General features: G+C 43.8%; 1 protein-coding gene and 1 long non-coding RNA gene across 4 annotated transcripts; one reads left to right on the top strand and one right to left on the bottom strand.

The window, feature by feature from the left end:
- Nucleotides 1-10,285: 10,285 nt before the first annotated feature.
- On the top strand, nucleotides 10,286-19,519 carry LOC111646679 (matrix metalloproteinase-23-like). 3 transcript variants are annotated; one of them, XM_023396235.2, is made up of 9 exons: nucleotides 10,286-10,429; nucleotides 10,649-10,749; nucleotides 12,656-12,780; nucleotides 13,485-13,624; nucleotides 13,730-13,897; nucleotides 15,591-15,755; nucleotides 16,459-16,569; nucleotides 16,744-16,870; nucleotides 17,235-19,519. In XM_023396235.2, exons 2-9 carry the CDS (start codon nucleotides 10,696-10,698, stop codon nucleotides 17,425-17,427), a joined length of 1,083 nt encoding a protein of 360 aa, XP_023252003.1. In that variant the 5' UTR covers nucleotides 10,286-10,429; nucleotides 10,649-10,695; the 3' UTR covers nucleotides 17,428-19,519. The 3 variants fall into 3 exon arrangements, with proteins under 3 accessions (XP_023252003.1, XP_023252004.1, XP_087027205.1); XM_023396236.2 differs by having other exon boundaries at nucleotides 10,286-10,490; XM_087171079.1 differs by having other exon boundaries at nucleotides 10,286-10,749.
- On the bottom strand, nucleotides 11,322-15,019 carry LOC147817314 (uncharacterized). Its single transcript, XR_015436474.1, has 2 exons — nucleotides 14,954-15,019; nucleotides 11,322-14,487 (listed from the first exon to the last, which is right to left on the bottom strand). It is a non-coding gene; the product is annotated as an uncharacterized LOC147817314 (long non-coding RNA).
- Nucleotides 19,520-19,827: the final 308 nt, after the last annotated feature.

Here is a 19,827-nt window from a genome sequence, read left to right as displayed (position 1 = left end):
CATGAGGAGGCTTTGCTGGCTACAAATAAAGACAGGTAATTGTAATCCTCCCCAAATACATTGAGGCTGAACTTGCAGCTTGGGGCCCTCTAGTGGCTGCGGGGGCCCTACGCATCGGCATAGTCCGCATATAGCAAGAAACGGCTGTGGGCCCTCTCAACGCTGCTTGCAGCTTTAATGTCAGACTGTTTCTGCTGCAGAGAGGAGAGAAAGAGAAGAGGAGAGGACTAGTTGATGTCTGATGAGTCAGCCCGTCTGAAATGTTCATTTATAATCATGGAAATAATTAACAGCTTGTGGCTAATTGTTCTAATCAAAGACATCAGAGGTTTGGTTTTTATTTCCAGTTGTGGTCACAGAGTCTCCTCATGTTATTATGAAGAAGAGAGTAAAAGCTTCATCACTGTCAGGAATCCTGTCGGATTAAAGAATATCTGTTCAATTTAAAATGAAGCTATAATAGTAATTATATAAGCTATTTATTTATAAACACTTGGTGCTTCTTTTTTTTTAGAAGCTTTGTTTTAAAACCAGAGAGGACACATGGAAACCTCATACAGGAAAACTATTCCACTGATTTTTTACATTTTATATCTATTACTCGTTTATATTGATCACTTTATTGTAAACTCTTTTGTCCCTGTCAGGATCCTGTAGGAATGATGACTCTGTTTTTCCAGTGATTTGATTGGTCAGTAGTTTGGCTGTTGACAGGTTTTGAGCTGATCTTCTGGTCCATTAAAATCCACGATGTAAGCAGAGACTCTGAACTCTGAGCCTCCTGAGTCTGTAATACAGTAGATTTGTGTGTGTGTGTGTGTGTGTGTGTGTGTGTGTTGTTTTTGTTGCCTCTGTGATGTACTGGTCGATAGTTCGACCTCTGAGCTGAGGGTGTGCTGACACAGAGTCCAGATCAGAGCAACTCTGCAGCATCAGCACTAACACATCAACACCAGCACCACCCACTGCTGCAGCCGCCACGTCAGCTAAACACCTCTGCATTACATCAGCAGGTCAGACAGAGGGGGGCTCAGCCGGCTGCAGCAGGTGAACCTCACCAGGTGTGTCTCTCTGTGTTGTAGCTGAAGCGCATGGCGGGGATGAAGGAGTCGCAAATCAGGGCCACGACATGAATTCAGTGACCTCACAGTCCGTCTCCTCCCCTCAGTGTTCACCCGAGTCAGACCCCAACTCACAGACCTGAACCATATGTTGATCTGATTCAGTGTGACTTCACTTCCTGAGCATATCATTATCTCTGATATCCCTCCAGAATAAAGCTCCAGAGAAACAGAGGGTGCAGAACTTCATTGAGAATCCTCCTGTTTTTAAGTTCTCTTCAGTATCACAATAATCCAGTGATAGTTGTCTGAACATCATGATCCACTGCAGACAGGAGCTGGTCACAGCTGATTCAGCTGCTGGCAATCAGACAGCCTGACTCCATGGAGACGGATACAGACACTGACCTGTGGATACGTTACTACAAACCATGTGATGAGGTTTTATAGCCTCTTTCTCTGATCGTGGTTTTAACTTTTTCTGTTGTCACGTTCCTCCTCCTCAGGTGTTGTTTGCTCCGTCAGGTCTGAAGGTTCGATACCTGAAGGTGTTTGAGCCGAAGCTGAACTGTAGTGATCAATTTCATTAAATGGCTTCGTTAAATCAGATGAAGGGCCAGGACATGCTGCTGATGGCGCCACTGGGGCTAATGGGAAGAAGGATACCCCATCATTGTTGTTGCCGTCGTTATCCTCTCCAGCTTTGGGATAGGACACTGTTCAAAATGTCTTAGAAAATGTCGTCTGTGCTCAGTGGGCTCTTAACCTGGAACACCTGTCTGAACATCCTATCTCTGACTGTCCTCAGGCTCAGGATGCAGGATGGATCTATGGACTCCTGTGGTAACTGATATCCACATTTAATATATATGAAAAAAAAAACATTCCACAGGAGCCAGAGTTTCTGGTTTTTCATCTGCTGCTTATTACTGCCACGTGATTAGATATTTACATTTACCTGCAGGTGTGCAGGTGTATCCACTGAATGCCTGGATTTAATTCCTGGTTATCCCATGTCAGAATCTAATGACTGAGCTCTGTGGGCTCAGCCAATCACACTCCAGGACACACAGGTGGCGGAGACATCATCAGAGCAACAGGAAGTCAAACCAAAACCACCCAATGGTCAGAAACCAGGAAGTGTATTTGAGAGGGTTTGGGTGAACTGACCCTTTAACAGAGTGAGACCTCCTGTCTCATAGTCTGTGATGTGTGTCACTACCCATCATGCATCAGGCTCCTTCAGTGTCAACATGTTTACTCTCACTGTTTAGTGAAGATGAGATTTTACTTGGTTTATTTTTTACACTTTTTGTATCAGGGTGTGTGTGTGTGTGTGTGTGTGTGTGTTTGCGTGTGAGTGTTTTCTGTATTAAATCTGCTGCAGGTGGTTAAAACTGTCTCTGCCATTTTTTCCACATGACAGTTTCTTTAACAAAAAGATGCTTTTCCAACATATTAATCAATTCAGATCAACTGACCAATCAACTAATCAATCAGCTCAAATATAAACTGTTATGTAGTTCAAATTTCTCACAGTGCATCATATTTTTAACATTCTTCATTAGTTTTATAGTGTCAAGAAAAAGTAAGTGAACCCTTTGGAATAACCTCCATTTATGTATAAATGTGTCCTTAAATATGATCAGATCTTCATCCAAGTTACAATTATGAACAAACATAGTCTATTTTGACTAATAAGACACAAGTCATTGTTTTGTTCTTGTCCATATTGAAGTCATTCAGATCTAAATCATTTAAACTAAACTACCACATTGTAGCTGGAAAAAGTATGTGAACTCTTGACTGATGGCATCAACAGACGCTAAGTGGAGTCAGGAGTTATCAAACCTGGAGTCCAGTCAATGGAACAAGATTGGAGGTGTGGGTTAGAGACTTTGGCTCATAAAAAACTCTCAAACATTTTGAGTTTGCTGTTCACAACAAGCATCAGATGATGTGAACCAGGCCTCAAAAAAGATCTCAGAAAACTTGTTATCAAGAATTGTTGATTAGCATGAAGCTGAAAGGGTCACAGAGTCATCTCAAAGAGTTTAGATCTTCATCAGTCCACAGTCACGCTGTCTATAGATGAAGATGATTTAGTTCTGTGGCTACTCTGTCTAGAAGTGGACGTCCACCTGAGATGACTCCAAAGGCAGAACACAGTAGCTCTGTAAGGTTAACAAAGGAGCTCAGTCACAGCTGAAGGCTTAAAGGAATCATTAGAGCTGGTTCACATCTCTGTTCATGAGTCCACCACACACACATCATGGTGCATGGTTGTTATGCCCCTGAATTTATAAAGAGCAGCTTTACACTCCACTGTGCTACTGGGGAAATGTGTTATGGACTGATGACACCAAGGTTGACTTGTTTGGGAAAAACATGCACCGTGTGTGTGGTGTAGAAAGCCACTGCATACTAACATCCCATCATCATCCCAGAGGTGAAGCAGGTGGAGGGAGCATCATGATTGGGGCTAATTTTCTGCCTCTGGACCTGGACAGCTCCACATCAGAGAGGAAAATGAATTCTCAAGTTCATCAAGGATAATGTCAGGGTGACTGTCCACCTGCTGAAGCTCAGGAGAAGCTGGGTGACGCTACAGGACAATGACCCTAAACATCAAAATAAATCTACTACAGAATGGTTTCAAAGAAAATCCACCTTCTGGATTGGTCCAGTCAAAGCCCACACCTTAATCTAGCAGAGATGCTGTGCAAAGGTCTGAAACTGAGACCAGAGATTGAGACCTCAGACTGAGACGGACTGAGACCACACATTTATACTACCACAGACCCACAGACTGAGACCAGAGACTGAGACCTTAGACTCAGACTTCAAACTGTGACTTCAGACCAGATACTGAGACTTCAGACTGAGACCACAGACTAAGACAAGACCTCAGAGTGAGACCTCAGACTGTGACCACATACTGAGACCTCAGACTGTGACCACAGACTGAGACCTAGACTAATACCACAGACCCAATGACAGAGACCACAAACTAAGACTGCAGACTGAGATCTCACACTAAGACCAGACACTGACCCCTCAGACTGAGACCTAGGACTGAAACACAACCTGAGACCAGAGACTGAAACTGAGACTGAGACTCAGACTCAGACTCAGGCTGAGACTCAGATTCAGGCTGAGACTCAGACTCAGACTCAGACTCAGACTCAGACTCAGACTCAGACTCAGACTCAGGCTGAGACTCAGACTCAGACTCAGACTCAGGCGTCAAACTGAGGCCAGCTGAGAGGGTCTTAACTTGACTCAGAGCTCAGTCACTCTTTAGTGTTAGTGAATGAACAACCCTCCCCTACCACCACCCCCCACCCCCATGACGGTCTGACGACCCCCATTACCATGACGACCCACTGGCTGTAAAAACAAGACGAGGTGACAGAGGTGTGGGAACCTGCTGCTAACTGACTAGTGTTCACTACGTGTTCAATGTGTACGTCAGAGTGTGTGTTCACTGTGTGTGTGTGTGTGTGTGTGTGTGTATGTTCAGAGTGTTTGTTAAATGTATGTGTTCACTGTGTGTGTGTGTGTGTGTGTGTGTGTGCTCAGAGTGGTGTGTGTGTGTTTAGAGTGTGTTCACTGTGTGTGTGTTTACTGTGTGTGTGTGTGTGTGTGTGTGTGTGTATGTATGTATGTTCAGAGTGTTTCTTAAATGTATGTGTTCACTGTGTGTGTGTGTGTGTGTGTGTGTGTGTTCAGAATGTGTGTTGACTGTATGTGTTCACCCTGTGTGTGTGTGTGTGTGTGTGTGTGTGTGTGTGTGTGTGTGTGTGTGTGTGTGTGGATGGACAGATGAATGGCGGAGGTATAATTAAATCCTCGTCCTTCAGCTCCGGCTGAAAGTCTGTCTGTCTGAGAGACAGGCTGCCAGGAGCCCGAGGCTCCAGCCTCTGGGTTGGCTGGACAGCTGCCAGGAGGCCCCCAGAGCCCTGGGCCCCCGGCCAGAAACACAGGGGGATGATGGACGACAAGTTGACATCTTCTGAAGCTGCTTAAGTTTATGAGTTAATATGTAGAAAACATGTTGGTGTCTGGGGACAACACAGAGTCACAGCGCAGGGTTGACGTGTTTATTTGTTTATTTGTTTATTTGTTGAGCTGTTGACATCATAAAATAAAAAAAGGCATGACAAAACTGACAAACTTCCTCATGAAGCTGTCTTTGATTTGTCTGTTATTTCCTGTTCGTTTTCCTGGAAACAATGATGTAATCTGATGTTAATTCTGTGCCAGGTGTTTGAGTGAAGTGATTTTCCAGTGAGCTGGTCAGGAAGTGAAGAGCTCATTATAAACTGTAATCAGAGAATCTTTGCAGGAAAGGATCAGTAATGGGCAGAAAATAAAGTGTAGGTAAGATGCTAAGGTTCCTCAAGACCAGATCCAACAGCTGTCCATCATAGTTCAAAACCTCAACAGAAAAAGTGGGTATTTAATTCACCTGGACTTCAGGATAATCTGCTCACTGTCACTGCTGCTTTCCCAGGAGTCCTGGCTGCAGGGGGTCCCAGATGTGGACCCACTTCTCCAAATCCAGACCCCGTGAAGAACTCTGTCAGGTCTGGTGGGTAAAGTAACACAGACTGTGATCTGAGTGAACTCACCTTAAACGTCAGAACAGATGAATCATTGAACCTGACGACTGAGACACTACCTGCTGCTGAAGACTGGCTCAAACAGAAAGAAACGGAACAAATGAACGTGAACCAGTTCATTTTCATCTGTATGAACTGAACTTTGAACTTTTTGAACTGGCACAACACTGGAAGCAGCAGCAGCTGAACTCACTCCTGACCTCTCTACTGTGGAAAGTTGGTCCCAGACCAGCTTCACATGGTTCAGGTCTGGAGACTGTGCTGGTCTTTTATTGTTGTGGCTCATTATGTTGCTGCAGGATGAAGCCCTGACCAACCAGTTCCTGGTCTGTCTCCCCCCCCACTCTGACAGCAGGATACAGTCCTGCTTCCTGTAGTACAGTGTAGTCATAGTGATGATCAGAGGGTGCAGTGACACAGTTTGCACAGACAGACCTGGAGGAAGTGTTTCATTCACTTTTAAGTTAAAAGTCTTGTTTTCTATCGCATCTACAGGAGAATTCAGACCTGAACCCTTTGTACTATAATATTAATGATTCATGTCATTAATAATTCTTTGTTGACTGGTGAACATTGATACAGGAGAGAATGGTAACAGATGCTGATAAATGAGATATGTCCGTACCTGTGAAGAGTTGGAATGAAAAGTAAAATACGTAAATAAACCATGAATTATTTGATCACTTTCGCCATGTTGTTGGTAAGATTTTATTTTTGATATCTTACTTAAACATGAAGTCACTAAGTCCATTTACTGAAGTTGAATCAGAAGATGTTGAATACAGGACTTTGACTTTTCTACTGTGTATATATAGTAGAAAGGTTCTTGTCAACCTCTCACTGACGAGACATTCAGTCTTCACAGATCTGGATTGTCTTTATCAGGAGCTGACAGACAGCAGCAAAATATCCTCTTATATGGTTCTGGTCTCAAATAGTCCTGGTTTCAGATGGTTCTGGTCTCAGATGGTTCTGGTGTCAGATAGTCCTGGTTTCAGATGGTTCTGGTCTCAGATGGTTCTGGTCTCAGATGGTTCTGGTCTCAGATGGTTCTGGTCTCAGATGGTTATGGTCTCAGATGGTTCTGGTGTCAGATAGTCCTGGTTTCAGATGGTTCTGGTCTCAGATGGTTCTGGTCTCAGATTTCTCTCGACATATTGATCTGAAGCTTCGCTGCCCACAAACAAAGATTCAGAGGTAGGTCAGAGTATTGTTGCAGTGCATGATGGGAGTCTGCCAGGCAGCTCAGCTGCCAACATTCAGACCTGGTCCAGCTCACAATGCAGCTTTAATGAGCGCCGGCTGCTTAACATGCAGCATCTGATGAGGCAGTTTGTCAGGCTGAAGGTGACCGAGCTGGACGAGGCTGTGAGTGTGGACGGACAGATAAACAAGACGCACAACACGCACTCCAACACAATACACACACTGTAACCCAATACACACAACACACTCCAACACAATACACACACTGTAACACAATACACACACGATACACAATACACACAGTTACACAGTACACACACGATACACAATACACACAGTAACACAGTACACACACGATACAGCACACAATACACAAAATATAAACAATAAGAAATCTGACAGAAGTGTGTGTGTGTGTGTGTGTGTGTGTGTGTGTACTCACATACTGCAGTACTGCAGTAACAGTAGACATACACACATACTCAAGTATAAACAGTAAAGGTACTGTGACTGTTCTCTGTTCTGTGTTCTGTCATTATATCACTGTTACTGGTGTTTTAATGTGTAAACAGCAATTTACTGTTATATATCAGACAATCTGCTGATTAATTCCTCGATTGATTGATTGATTGATTGACTGACTGACTGACTGACTGACTGACTGACTGACTGACTGACTGACTGAATGATTGATTGATTGATTGATTGATTGATTGATTGATTGATTGATTGATTGATTGATTGATTGATTGATTGACTGACTGACTGACTGACTGACTGACTGACTGACTGACTGACTGACTGATTGATTGAATAAATCTCAATTTAGTTTATTAAGATAATAAAAAAGAAAAGAAACAAATCTTCAACTCTTTTCTTACTTTGGTCAAAACCTTTATTAGTTAATTTTCTGTTGATCAAGTAGTCAATGATTTAACCCATTGATCACCTCTACTGCTGCTGGTTTCACTCTGAAGTTATTGTTCTATATCTTCATCTGAGACCACCAGACCACCAGACCATAGACCGCAGACCACCAGACCACCAGACCAAAGACCGCAGACCATCAGACCACCAGACCAAAGACCGCAGACCATCAGACCATCAGACCACCAGACCACCAGACCAAAGACCGCAGACCACCAGACCAAAGACCGCAGACCATCAGACCATCAGACCACCAGACCACCAGACCAAAGACTGCAGACCACCAGACCACCAGACCACAGACCGCAGACCATCAGACCACCAGACCGCCAGACCACAGACCATCAGAACACCGGACCACCAGATCATCAGACCACCAGACCACCAGACCACAGACCATCAGACCACTGGACCATCAGACCGCAAACCATTAGACCATCACAAGACAGACCATAGACCATTAGACCCTCGGTCCAACAAACCATCAGTCCAACAAACCAACAAACCATCAGACCATAGACCACCAGACAACAAGACCACAGACCACTAGACTGCAGACTGCAGACCATCAGACCACCAGACCACCAGACCACAGACCATCAGACCATCAGACCAACAAACCATGAAATCATCAGAACATTAGAGCACCAGACCACAGACCATGAGGCCAAGAGACCACCAGACCATCAAACCAACAGACCATCAGACCATCAGACCAACCAACCATCAAAACACAAACCATCAAACCATTATACCACAAAACATCAGCTTATCAGACCAACAAACCAACAAACCAACAAACCATCAGACCATAGACCATTAGACCATCAGACTACAGACTAACAGACCATCAGACAACCAGACACAACCCATCAGACCATCAGACCATCAGACCAACGAACCATCAGACCATCACAAGACAGACCATCAGACCATTAGACCCTCGGTCCAACAAACCATCAGTCCAACAGACCATCAGACCACCAGACCACAACCCATCAGACCATCAGACCACAGACAACCAGACCATCAGACCACAGACCATCAGACCACCAGACCACAATCCATCAGACCATCAAACAGACTATCACACCAATGACCACCAGACCACAGCCCATTACACCACAGCCCATCAGACCATCAGACCACAGAACATCAAAAACACCATCAGACCATCAGACCATCAGACCACCAGACCACAACCCATCAGACCATCAGACCGTCAGACCACAGACCACCAGACCACAACCCATCAGACCATCAAACAAACTATCACACCAATGACCACCAGACCACAGCCCATTAGACCATCAAACAAACTATCACACCAATGGCCACCAGGCCACAGCCCATTAGACCACAGCCCATCAGACCACCAGGCCACAGACCATCAAAAACACCATCAGACCACAAAATATCAGACCACAGTCCATCAGACCACCAGACCATCGGCCTGTCAGACCACCAGACCAACAGACCACCAGACCCTCGGCCTGTCAGACCATTAGACCACAGTCCATCAGACCACTAGACCACCAGACCATCAGACCACCAGACCATCTGTCTGTCAGACCATCAGACCAACAGACCATCAGACCATTGGTCTGTCAGACCACCAGACCATAAGACCATCAGACCATCAATGTAGACTAAACCTGTTTGTTGATGTAACAGGAACCAGACTAGTTATAATTTTTTTGTTCATCTGAGAGGAAACTGATCCAGATGATGAAGGAAAGACATCTGGACTGAATAACAAATATGAAAATATATATTGAATTATAAGTAGAATTTTTATAATCATTTTACCAACAGCATGTTATCACAGGAGAAAGTGGAGGCAACATGTGAACTATACAGTCACAGCAGAAACCAGGAGACTCCAGAGATTCTCTGAGTTCTCATGTGGTCTTGGTCTCATTGACAGGAAGCTGATGGTCGAGGATCTGCATCAGTGGTGGCTGTTTGGACAGATGTTCTGAGGAAAGACAAGAGAAATGCTGCACATCTGGACTGCTGCTGGTGGGAAAACACCTCAGGGTGGCCCTACCTGTGGCCCTGAACCTCAGGGCCGCAGAGGCCCCCAGATGCAAAAACAAGAACCAGGCCTGAGTTTGTTTATGTGCTGTTCAGATCCAGAGACAAAGCTCCCACACTGCAGACAGAGTAAGATTAAAAAGAATAAATGTTTGATTTTTACTGTAGCTCATCAGAGACGAAGAGCGGGAACCTTGACGACCCGTCCCCTCACAGCCAGAGTCATATTCTGTCAGTAGATCTACACTAAAAGGGTTCAACTCCACATTTATCCTCTCTGTGTAAATGGAAACCACACACACACACACATACACACATACACACACACACACACACACACACACACACACACACACACACCTGACCCCGCCCCTCCGGACCAGACCCGCTGCTGCAGCAAGCGCACTGTCCGGGAAGTTCCCTCAGTTTGTTCCAGAGCCTAGTAGGAGGCACCGGGTCCACACTCTGATCGACCCGAGTTATCTAGTCTTTGACAGAGGGACAGAGGACTGAGAGGAACCCGGAGGAGGAGCGAGGACACGGACTTATCCGGGACGGTTCGGCTCTTGTCTGGTTCGAATCTTTTCTCTTTTTTTTCTCGCTCAGATCAGGAGGCGGTTTTATGCAGCTCCAGGTCGGTTCTCCTGGTTCAAGAAGATCCTGATGAGACCTGAGACTTCTATCTTTTCTTCTCATGACGCCACACAGACAAGCTGATTGATTGATTGATTGATTGATTGATTGATTGATTGATTGATTGATTGATTGATTGATTGATTGATTGATTGACAGGCGGGTCATGTGTCGGACCTCGTAGATCTCTGACTCCAGTTCTCATCATGGACGCGCTTCAGCAGCTGATGGTGATGATGATGATGCTGATGATGATGAAGGTGAGTGAACTGGGGCGCCGATTGGTTGATTGATTTATTGATGATTTCATTAAATCGTCGGTTCAAGTTCTGAATGTGGCACTGACATCAGTATCCTTAGCAATGACTAATAATTGTTCACTGAAACCAAAAACTCCTCAGGCTGCAGCTTCTCTCACTGATTTTAAGTGATCAATGATCAAAACCAGAATCACATGTTTAATCGATTTATCTGTGATAAGATCAGGTCAAATGTCTGAGGAAGAGAAGCTGAAGTAACAAGTGTTGATAATCAATCAGCTGCTGATCAGTTTTCTGTCAATCCATTCATCTGCAGCTTCAACCATAGACAAATACACACTCTGAGTGGCCCCTGCCTCTCTGTGAGTGGCCCCGGCCTCTCTGTGAGTGGCCCCGGCCTCTCTGTGAGTGGCCCCAGTGGCCCCTGCCTCTCTGTGAGTGGCCCCGGCTCTATAAGTCAGCTTGTAAAACGTGGTTTTCATCAGCTTTATTGATTCTATTAGAATGAAAAACTTCAGTCCTCAATGGAAACCTGATTTGATTTACCACTGTTTCAAAAAAAAACATGACTATTGATTATTTATTTATTTATTTACATGTGTATTTGAGTTGTATAAGTTGAAAGCAACCCAAAAAACTGCAGACAAACATGAAGAGATGAGACTGAACTAGCAGAGTCTGAACCTGCTGAGCTCTAAGGGTCTGATCCTGATTTGATTGTATCATCAGCACTAAACATGAAGAGAACCAACACTGCAGTCACACAGGTGTGTACAGGTCCACCTTTACAGTCGCTGATAAAATATAAAGTTCCGAACAGTCAGCTCCTCAGACCAGACTCCTGCTCCTCCATCTCCTCCTGATTCAAGATCAGTGTGAAGAACAAAAAGGAGAAGAATTCATAACAGGTACATCCTACCTCTGAACGTGGACAAGCCAGACCTGTTACATAGATAGATACTTTATTTATCCCCTAGGGGAAATTCATGAGCCAGACCATAAGATCCTGCGCTAGTTCATACTGTTGAGGTCCATCATGTGTCAGAGGAGACAATGTTGTGTGTTTTTGTTGTGTGTTGTCTCTGTTGGACACAGATTTCTCTGGTTTGAAGACCGTTGGAAACATCTGGGATGAATTCAGAACACAAGTCAACAGTTTCACAACAGAATGATTTAAATGTTAATCCACAGTTTTAAATTACAGTAACCTGAATCTACTGTGACTCATCCACTGTGTTGGCTGTGTTGGCATGTGTTAGTTTCCTGGTTTTAATCACATTCAAAATATGATTTTTACATGGAACAAGAACCAGAACCAGGTTGTTCATGCCCTTGTTTCTGTAGGTCTGTCCTGATCTCACCATCTCAGCCCCCATGAGATGGTTCAGATACCAGGATCAGGTGTTTACATGCCCAAAACAAAACCAGGATACTACTGAGCATGTCAACACAATAATGAGGAGAGTCATACAGAGGCAACGAGGAGAGGAGAGAAACTGCGAATCCTGGACCCAGTCTGAGTAAAGACCCATCACACAGTGGACAGTATGATAAACAGCTCCTCTGTCAGGGCTGTAGTCTGGACCGTGTAGTCTGGACCCTGTAGTCGGACCTGAAGGATCAGAGGAGCTTCACAGTACAGTTCACATGTGGGTGACAGATTTCTTAGAGCGAGAGAGAGAGAGAGAGAAAGAAGTGTTTCACATCTGTATGGAATCAGTCTGCTGCCACATCTACACACACCAGCACTAACACTGGTCACGTGACCAAACGCACACCAGAGACACACAGTCCAGAACCAGCTGAGGGAGTGCTTGGTCACAGCAGCCTCTGGTGGACGTCAGAGGAAGTGCAGCTTAGGGGAGGCAGCGGAATGGTCAATGATCTGGTTGTTTTGTGTTTTCAGACGTCAAGCAGCAGCAGAGTGAAGGACACCCCCCCCGACCACGTGGTCCACAGAGCAACCAGAACCAAACGCTACGCCATCAACCCTCTGGGACACAAGTGGACTCATCACAACATCACATACAGGTAGAGGGACAGGTACCCCGCTCGACTGCTCATTAGCCTCCTTCTTAGCCTGCTTGTTAGCTTGCTCTTTAACACAGTTTAACACTATGATCACGGAAAAAGTCTCAGTCTCAGCTTCATTCTAAGTGATGGATGAAAGTACTACCACAATAAAATAACACATGTATATACATATACAAAAAAATAAGTAAGTAAAGAGTAGAGTAAATGTACTCCACCACTGACTAGGTAAAAAACTGCAGCTCCAATGAAGCTCTCTGGTGCAGCAGTGTGTTTCTTCAGTTCTGTGTTCAGTCTCTGACCTTTGACCTGATCTTTAGTACAAATGTCAGTGGGCTGCTGAATGAACATTTGTTACCTGTGAAGCAGAGGGAGTGGTAAGTCCTCACTTGTCAGCTGAGTCATAAACACCTGCAGGACTGGTGAACTGCACCAGGTGTGGAGGTGGATGTTTCAGTGGCATGTGATCGTGATCTGGGTGGAGTTAGTATTCTACAGTACCTGGTCATGAGTTGGACAGGTGTTTCCAGGTTTTATCTTTACTGTAAAATAAATCCTCTGACTCTGCTGCTGTTGTTGCCCTGACTGCCCTCTGATTGGCCAGCCTGCCTTCAACAGTGAGGTTGTTTTACCTTTAATTGTGTTTGCCAGGCTCAATTAGGTCCACCAATCAGACGTCCCCTCAGCCTGTCTCTGTGTTTCAGGATCATCAAGTTCCCCAACACTCTGAATGTGGAGGACACCAGGAAGGCCATCAGCATCGCCTTCACCAAGTGGAGCGACGTGTCTCCCCTGACCTTCACTGAGGTTACCGACAGCAACGCCACGGCTGACATCACCATCGGTACGAGGAGGAGAGGGGAGGACGGGGTGGGGGATGGGAGGTATGGTTGCTGTGACATCCACAGAGAGTGGTTTTATAAACTTGAAACCTGTTTGTGTGTGTTAGGTTTCTACACCTTTAACCACACAGACTGCTGGTGGTCTCCTCTCCACCCGTGTTTCGACGGTCTGAATGGTGAGCTGGCTCACGCTTTCCTCCCGCCACGGGGAGAAATCCACTTTGACAACCACGAGTTCTGGATCCTTGGCAAGTCCAGGTTCAGCTGGAAACAAGGTGATTGAACAGTGGTGCTGGAGAGGAGGCAGGACTACAGACAGCTGTAGTAGAACAAGTCGTAGCTGTAGTTACATTATTATAGTAAATAATGTTGAAGATAGAGACATAATGTAACTGTAGTAACCAGAGAGTCAGACAAACAACAGGGGAGACAATCACTGACATATAACAGAGCATCATTCGCATATAACTGACATCCAAAACCACATGCTGTTGTACTTTTCCTGCTCTAAAACACCTCTCATGGTTGAGGGTGTTTAATAAAGAGTGATCATATTTAATAAGGAGGCACCTTGCCTTGAATCATTTTGATTCATAGTAAAATATCTCTACAATTAAATGATCTATGACCATGAAGTTTGGTTCAGAGCTTCAGGTTCAGGATAAATCATGATGACTTTTTACAGCAGGAACTTATCCAGGACTGTGCCTGTGTTTCAACTGAAGAGACCAACCAACTGAAGAGAACTTTAGTTCCAGGGTCAATATTTAGTCCCTGTTCTTTAGGTCGTAATGTCTGTTGTCCCTGATGTTTGCAGTGCTGAATCTTGAGGTTCTGCAGTTCTTTGAGGTTCTTTGAGGTTCTTCTACAGCAACAAGAAAATGTCAGTGAACCTTTGGAATCACCTCCATTTATTTATAAATTTTGCTTAAATCTGATCTTCATCTAAGTTACAATAATGAACAAACACAATTGGCTTTAACTAATAACACACATCATTGTGTTGTTCTTGTTCAAATATTAACAGTGCATCTGAAACAGTGTGTGAACAGAAGCTAAATGGAGTCAGGAGTTATCAGACCTGGAGTCAGTCAGTGAAACCAGATTGGAGGTTGTAAGTTAGAGGCACTTTGACTTATAAACAACAATCAGACATTTAGAGAAACATCATCTGATGTGAACCAGGCCTCACAACAAAGATCTCAGAGACTGAGGATGAACAAGAGTTGATGAGCATGAAGCTGAAAGGGTCTCAGAGTTTAGATCTTCATCAGCCCACAATCAGACAATCTGTCTATAAATTGATATAATTCAGTTCTGTGGTTACTCACCATAGAAGTGGACATCCAGCTGAGATGATTCCAGCAGCTCAACACAGATGATCAGCAACAAAGAAGCTCAGAGTAACAGCTGGTGAAAACTTCCTCCTGAACATTGAACAGGTCTGATCAGCACCTACTGGAAGAGCTGGTTTCAGAGAAAGTTCAACCAGTTATTAAATCCAAGGTTCATTGACTGTTTCCACCAGAGTTTAGAAGGTTTAATGACTGAGTTCAATAAAGACACAGAGATTACAACTATCTGTGTGATATCAGCTCAGAGACACTGTGATTGTCTACATTTGTGATTTCAACTGGGTCATTCTAACCAGGTCAGTCAGGTTTTTTTTCTTACTGTAAATAACCTTCGAACTCTCAGCAGACTGTACAGTGCACTCTGTAGGAGCTCGGGCTATTTGGTGGAAACAAACATTAGACAGTTGGTCTAACTCTGACAGTGAGAGTCTGACATGTCCTGAAAGGGCACCATACAGAGGATCAACCCTCTGATTTACAACATGACCTTTCCTCTGGCACCACCCTAAGGACATTGCAGGGCAGCTGACAGTTCAGTGTGTTTAGATGAAGAGGATGACTGTGGTCTGTTTGTCTTTGTTGTCATGTAGACTGACTTCTTCTGGTTCTGCAGGTGTATGGCTGAACGACCTGGTCCAGGTGGCGGCTCATGAGATCGGTCACGCTCTCGGCCTGTGGCACTCCAGAGACCCTCAGGCCCTAATGCATCCCAACGCCACCTACACGGGACAGAGGAACATCGCTCAGGATGATGTCTGGGGCATCCAGAGACTCTATGGTAATGTTCATCATGTGGAGTCCAGATACTGGACCAGAGGCCTGTCCCAGGGTCCTGCTTGTTCTCTGAGCTGCTCTCAATCATGATGTCAGACATGTAACAATCTGTTTCACACCAACTTCACAACAAGAAGCAGTAAACACGTGAACAACTGCTCTGAAGGTCGAATTCACTGATTCAAGTAATTCAAATAATCTTATTGGACAAAGACAGAACAGAGAGGACAGACATGAACCAGGTCTGTTGTGGTTCATAGTCCAGGTCTTAATCTTCTACAGGGAGCCCAACACTTCCTGTGATCACATCAATTATTCACAATAAAGGCGTACCACTGCTTTCAAATTAAAACATTTGTTAACACATTACCTTTATCTAACCTCAGCAAATGAACAGATCTGTGACAGGGTGCTGGTAGATAGGATTAAATAACACAATGGTATGGATGGTGAATATTTCCATGTTGTTGAAATTTATATGTTCACCTGTTCCGTCTGTAGGTTGATGTTGTTTACCTGTTTATCTGCAGGTTGATGTTCTTCACCTTTTCTGTCTGCAGGTTGATGTTGTTCCCTGTTCATTTGCAGGTTGATGTTGTTCACCTGTTCATTTGCAGGTTGATGTTGTTCACCGTATCCATCTGCAGGTTGATGTTGTTCACCTTATCCATCTGCAGGTTGATGTTGTTCACCTGTTCCGTCTGCAGGTTGTCTGGATAAGAAGAGAGTCTGTGATCCCTGGGCTAAACTCGGCTTCTGTGAACGAAGGAAGACCTTCATGAAGAAGAATTGTCCTCAGCGCTGTGACCTCTGCTATGGTGAGTCTGAATCATAAGTGTGGCCTCTGGTTCCCTAGTAGTTTCATTTAAAGTCTTCTACTGTGCTGCTGCAGCTGGACTATCAGAAAAAAGATTCTCTCTCAGGTCTGTCCATTTGTCGAACCATCCCTGGTATGAAAATCATTTCCTGTCTGTATCTGTTTCCCTCCACAGAGCCTTTGGAAGCAGTGACTACGCCAACGCCACCTCCAGCCAACATCAAGATCAAGATGGTTCCCCGAGGGAAGGTGGTGGGTTTCCGCTGTGGAACAAAAAATCCCCGCTCTCCACCCAAAGTCAGGTCAGCTGATCAACAATGCAGACTATGATGATGAGCCAAAAAACATGAAGACTGTAGCTGAGTCAGAGACTGTGGATAGATAGATAGATAGATAGATAGATAGATAGATAGATAGATAGATAGATAGATAGATAGATAGATAGATAGATAGATAGATAGATAGAAGAAAATAAATTCTCTGAACTAAAACATAAATAACCTTTATACTTAATCTCTCCACAATGTCCAAGTCACTTGTTGTTTCCCAAGCTTTCATCATTAAAATCTAACAAGACCATGGAAACCTCCTGTCCAACATCCAAAGATATAATCATGTAAATCCTTGATGTTGATGACTGATGTCCTTATTTGCTGTTTTCTGCAGCTGGTATAAAGACGGTGAGCAGATCCTGACCTCCATCCCTGGCTACATTGTCATGAAGGACCGAGACCTTCGCATCGTCGCCAACGAGTTCAATGAGGGTGTTTACACCTGTCGCATTCATCGACGAGGGGACATTGTTTCTGCCAACTCCTGGGCCATCCGACTGAAACCAGAACAGCCGTCCAACAGCTGAGAACATTAACAGACGTGGAATTATGGAGGACGAAACAACTACTAATGTGATGAAAGCAAGTCCTGGTTTTATATTTGTGGGACGACACAACTTGCCAACAACACCCACTATGACAGGATCTGTGGCCACAGTCTCAAAGGACGCAGTTTTGTGTTTGGACCTTTTCCCAGGTATTTCTGATGGTTTGTTGACCACAGGTAAACTCTAAGCTGGACATGATTCAACTTCCTCAATACATCACAGTAAAAACAGAGTAAAACAGCTTCATCAAAGAGCTCTGGGGACAACATGATGAATTCATGGCAGCTCTGTGGTCCTGGCATGATGTCATGTGATGATCTCAGCAGGATGTCACGTGATCATCTCAGCAGGATGTCATGTGATCATCTCAGCAGGATGTCATGTGCCTGTAAACTTAATTTCCTAGTATACATCATATCCTCATAATCATCTCAGTTCTCATAAGCTTCCTGACTTAATTGGAATGATGGCTATGTGTGAAAGTTTGGTTCATCACTTCAAAAATGAATAAAGTATTGAATTTGCCCAGAGTCCAAACTGTAACGTACAACTGTAGTTCACACATAATCCTGTAGGATGTCCGGTGTCCATGATCTTCATAATGATGATGTCATGTCTTTATAATCCTTTGACAGGATATCTTGCACCAATACTCCTATAGGACCTGATGATGTCATACACCTGTAAAGTCTTGGTAGACTTCATAATCCTCCTGGTTTGATCTGTTCCTTTTATCAGGGCATTATATCCCTGTAGTATTGATGATGGGATGTCATGTCCTCATAAACCTGTAAAACATCTTGTAGAGGAACTCCTTATGACCTCACGTCTATTCGTCATGTCTCTGTAATTCGCAATGTCTCTGTAATCCGTCATGTCTCTGTAATCCTGTAGAATGACTTTTTTCTTTCATTCTCATGGCATGATGTCATGGACCAGTAATGTTGCTGTAATCAAGTCGATATGCTCTCATGTCCTTATAATCCTGTACAACCTCAGGTACCTGTAGCACTCATCGCATTACGTCATGTCCTCATTATCATCTCAGCTGAACTTTATGTCCTAATAATCCTGTAGAACACCATATACCATTTATCTTCCTAGAATGATGTCATGAACCAGTAACAGGTATGACATCATGTACCTCCCAGTGTGACATAATGTCCTTATAAACATCTCGTGAGGTGATGATGTCCTCATAATCCTTCTGATGAGATGTCACGTATCCATAATCCTGTGCACAGTGCACTGATAAATAATAAAACTGAAGGAAAACAAGTCGGCTGTGGTTGATGTGGATCATTGCAGTCATCATGGCATAGTCTGTAGAGACCATGTGTAGATCAGATTGCTCTTACAGCCCTACTACTAAATTACAGTAGATTAATTAGTTAGTTGCATAGCAAAGATAATGATGTAATCCTGCCTATGACCTTCGACTTTTAACTATGTTATTTCCCAGTGGCATTCTACATCAAACTGACTTTTTTTCCATACCCCAGCAGCAGCTGTGGGCTGTTCATCACATAATATTCATGTAGTGGCCACAGTTAGTACTGCAGGTCAGGAGACCCACTGATGTTAAAACCCTTTTCTACCACACACAGTCATTTCAGAAGACAGACTTTATGTTTCATCAGAATCTGTTAATTCCAAATGTACAGTCTCAAAGGTCAGTAAATTATTTTCATGCTGTTCATGTGTAGAGATCTTGCAGAGAGACAAACTACCTGTCTGGAGAAACACACTGTAACCTTAAAACTCAGGAGCTGTATCAGAAACCTTCACTGTTGTGAAAGAGGCTCCATCTTGGAACAGAATATTAATAACAACAGACTGACGTCTCTCTGTGATACTGCGTCAGACTGTCAGCTGATGGACTGACTGTGGCCTTCTGTTTACATGAGGACTGTATTTGTCATTTTCATAACTTTGTTTACCTATCACTGTGATGAAATATGAAACAGTAATAAGTGATATGTTTGGGATCTGATAGCAGTTTGTATCTTGGATTCAGTTCCAGCTTGATAAGTTACTGAATTCACTAAAATCTAACTCATGTCTTATTGAACCTTTGATCCTTTCTCTTTTTATTAGCAAAGATGATTATAGAAACATTCAGGTGGCAACTTCTCATGTTCTAAATCCTGTCAGCTGTTTTAAAACTCCACTGAGGAAAATGTGTTGTGTCATATTTTCACGTTGAATTAAAGCATAAACATTATCATTTGCAGCTAATAGTTTAATTAAAATTCACTATTACTTTTTCATGTGTGTTGCAGTTCAAAAACAGTGAACATAGTAATTGTTACATTAGATATTTGTGATCACTGTGGAGTTCCTCAGAGGTCACATGGTAGAAGACAAAGACAGCATTGA

This window comes from Seriola lalandi, unplaced genomic scaffold (assembly GCF_002814215.2).
Source record: "Seriola lalandi dorsalis isolate HSWRI2012SDOR001 ecotype SW California unplaced genomic scaffold, Sedor1 jcf7180002054974, whole genome shotgun sequence".
In the NCBI taxonomy this organism is placed as follows: Eukaryota; Metazoa; Chordata; class Actinopteri; order Carangiformes; family Carangidae; genus Seriola; species Seriola lalandi.
This window is presented reverse-complemented; position numbering and strand designations above follow the sequence as displayed.

Bases quoted from the DNA above. Each gene is read 5' to 3' on its own strand.
- LOC111646679 (XM_023396235.2), top strand. From the start codon at position 10,696: ATGGACGCGCTTCAGCAGCTGATGGTGATGATGATGATGCTGATGATG. The intron at 10,750-12,655 runs GTGAGTGAACTG...TTGTGTTTTCAG, and splicing joins TGATGCTGATGATGATGAAG to ACGTCAAGCAGCAGCAGAGT. The intron at 15,756-16,458 runs GTAATGTTCATC...TTCCGTCTGCAG, and splicing joins GGGCATCCAGAGACTCTATG to GTTGTCTGGATAAGAAGAGA.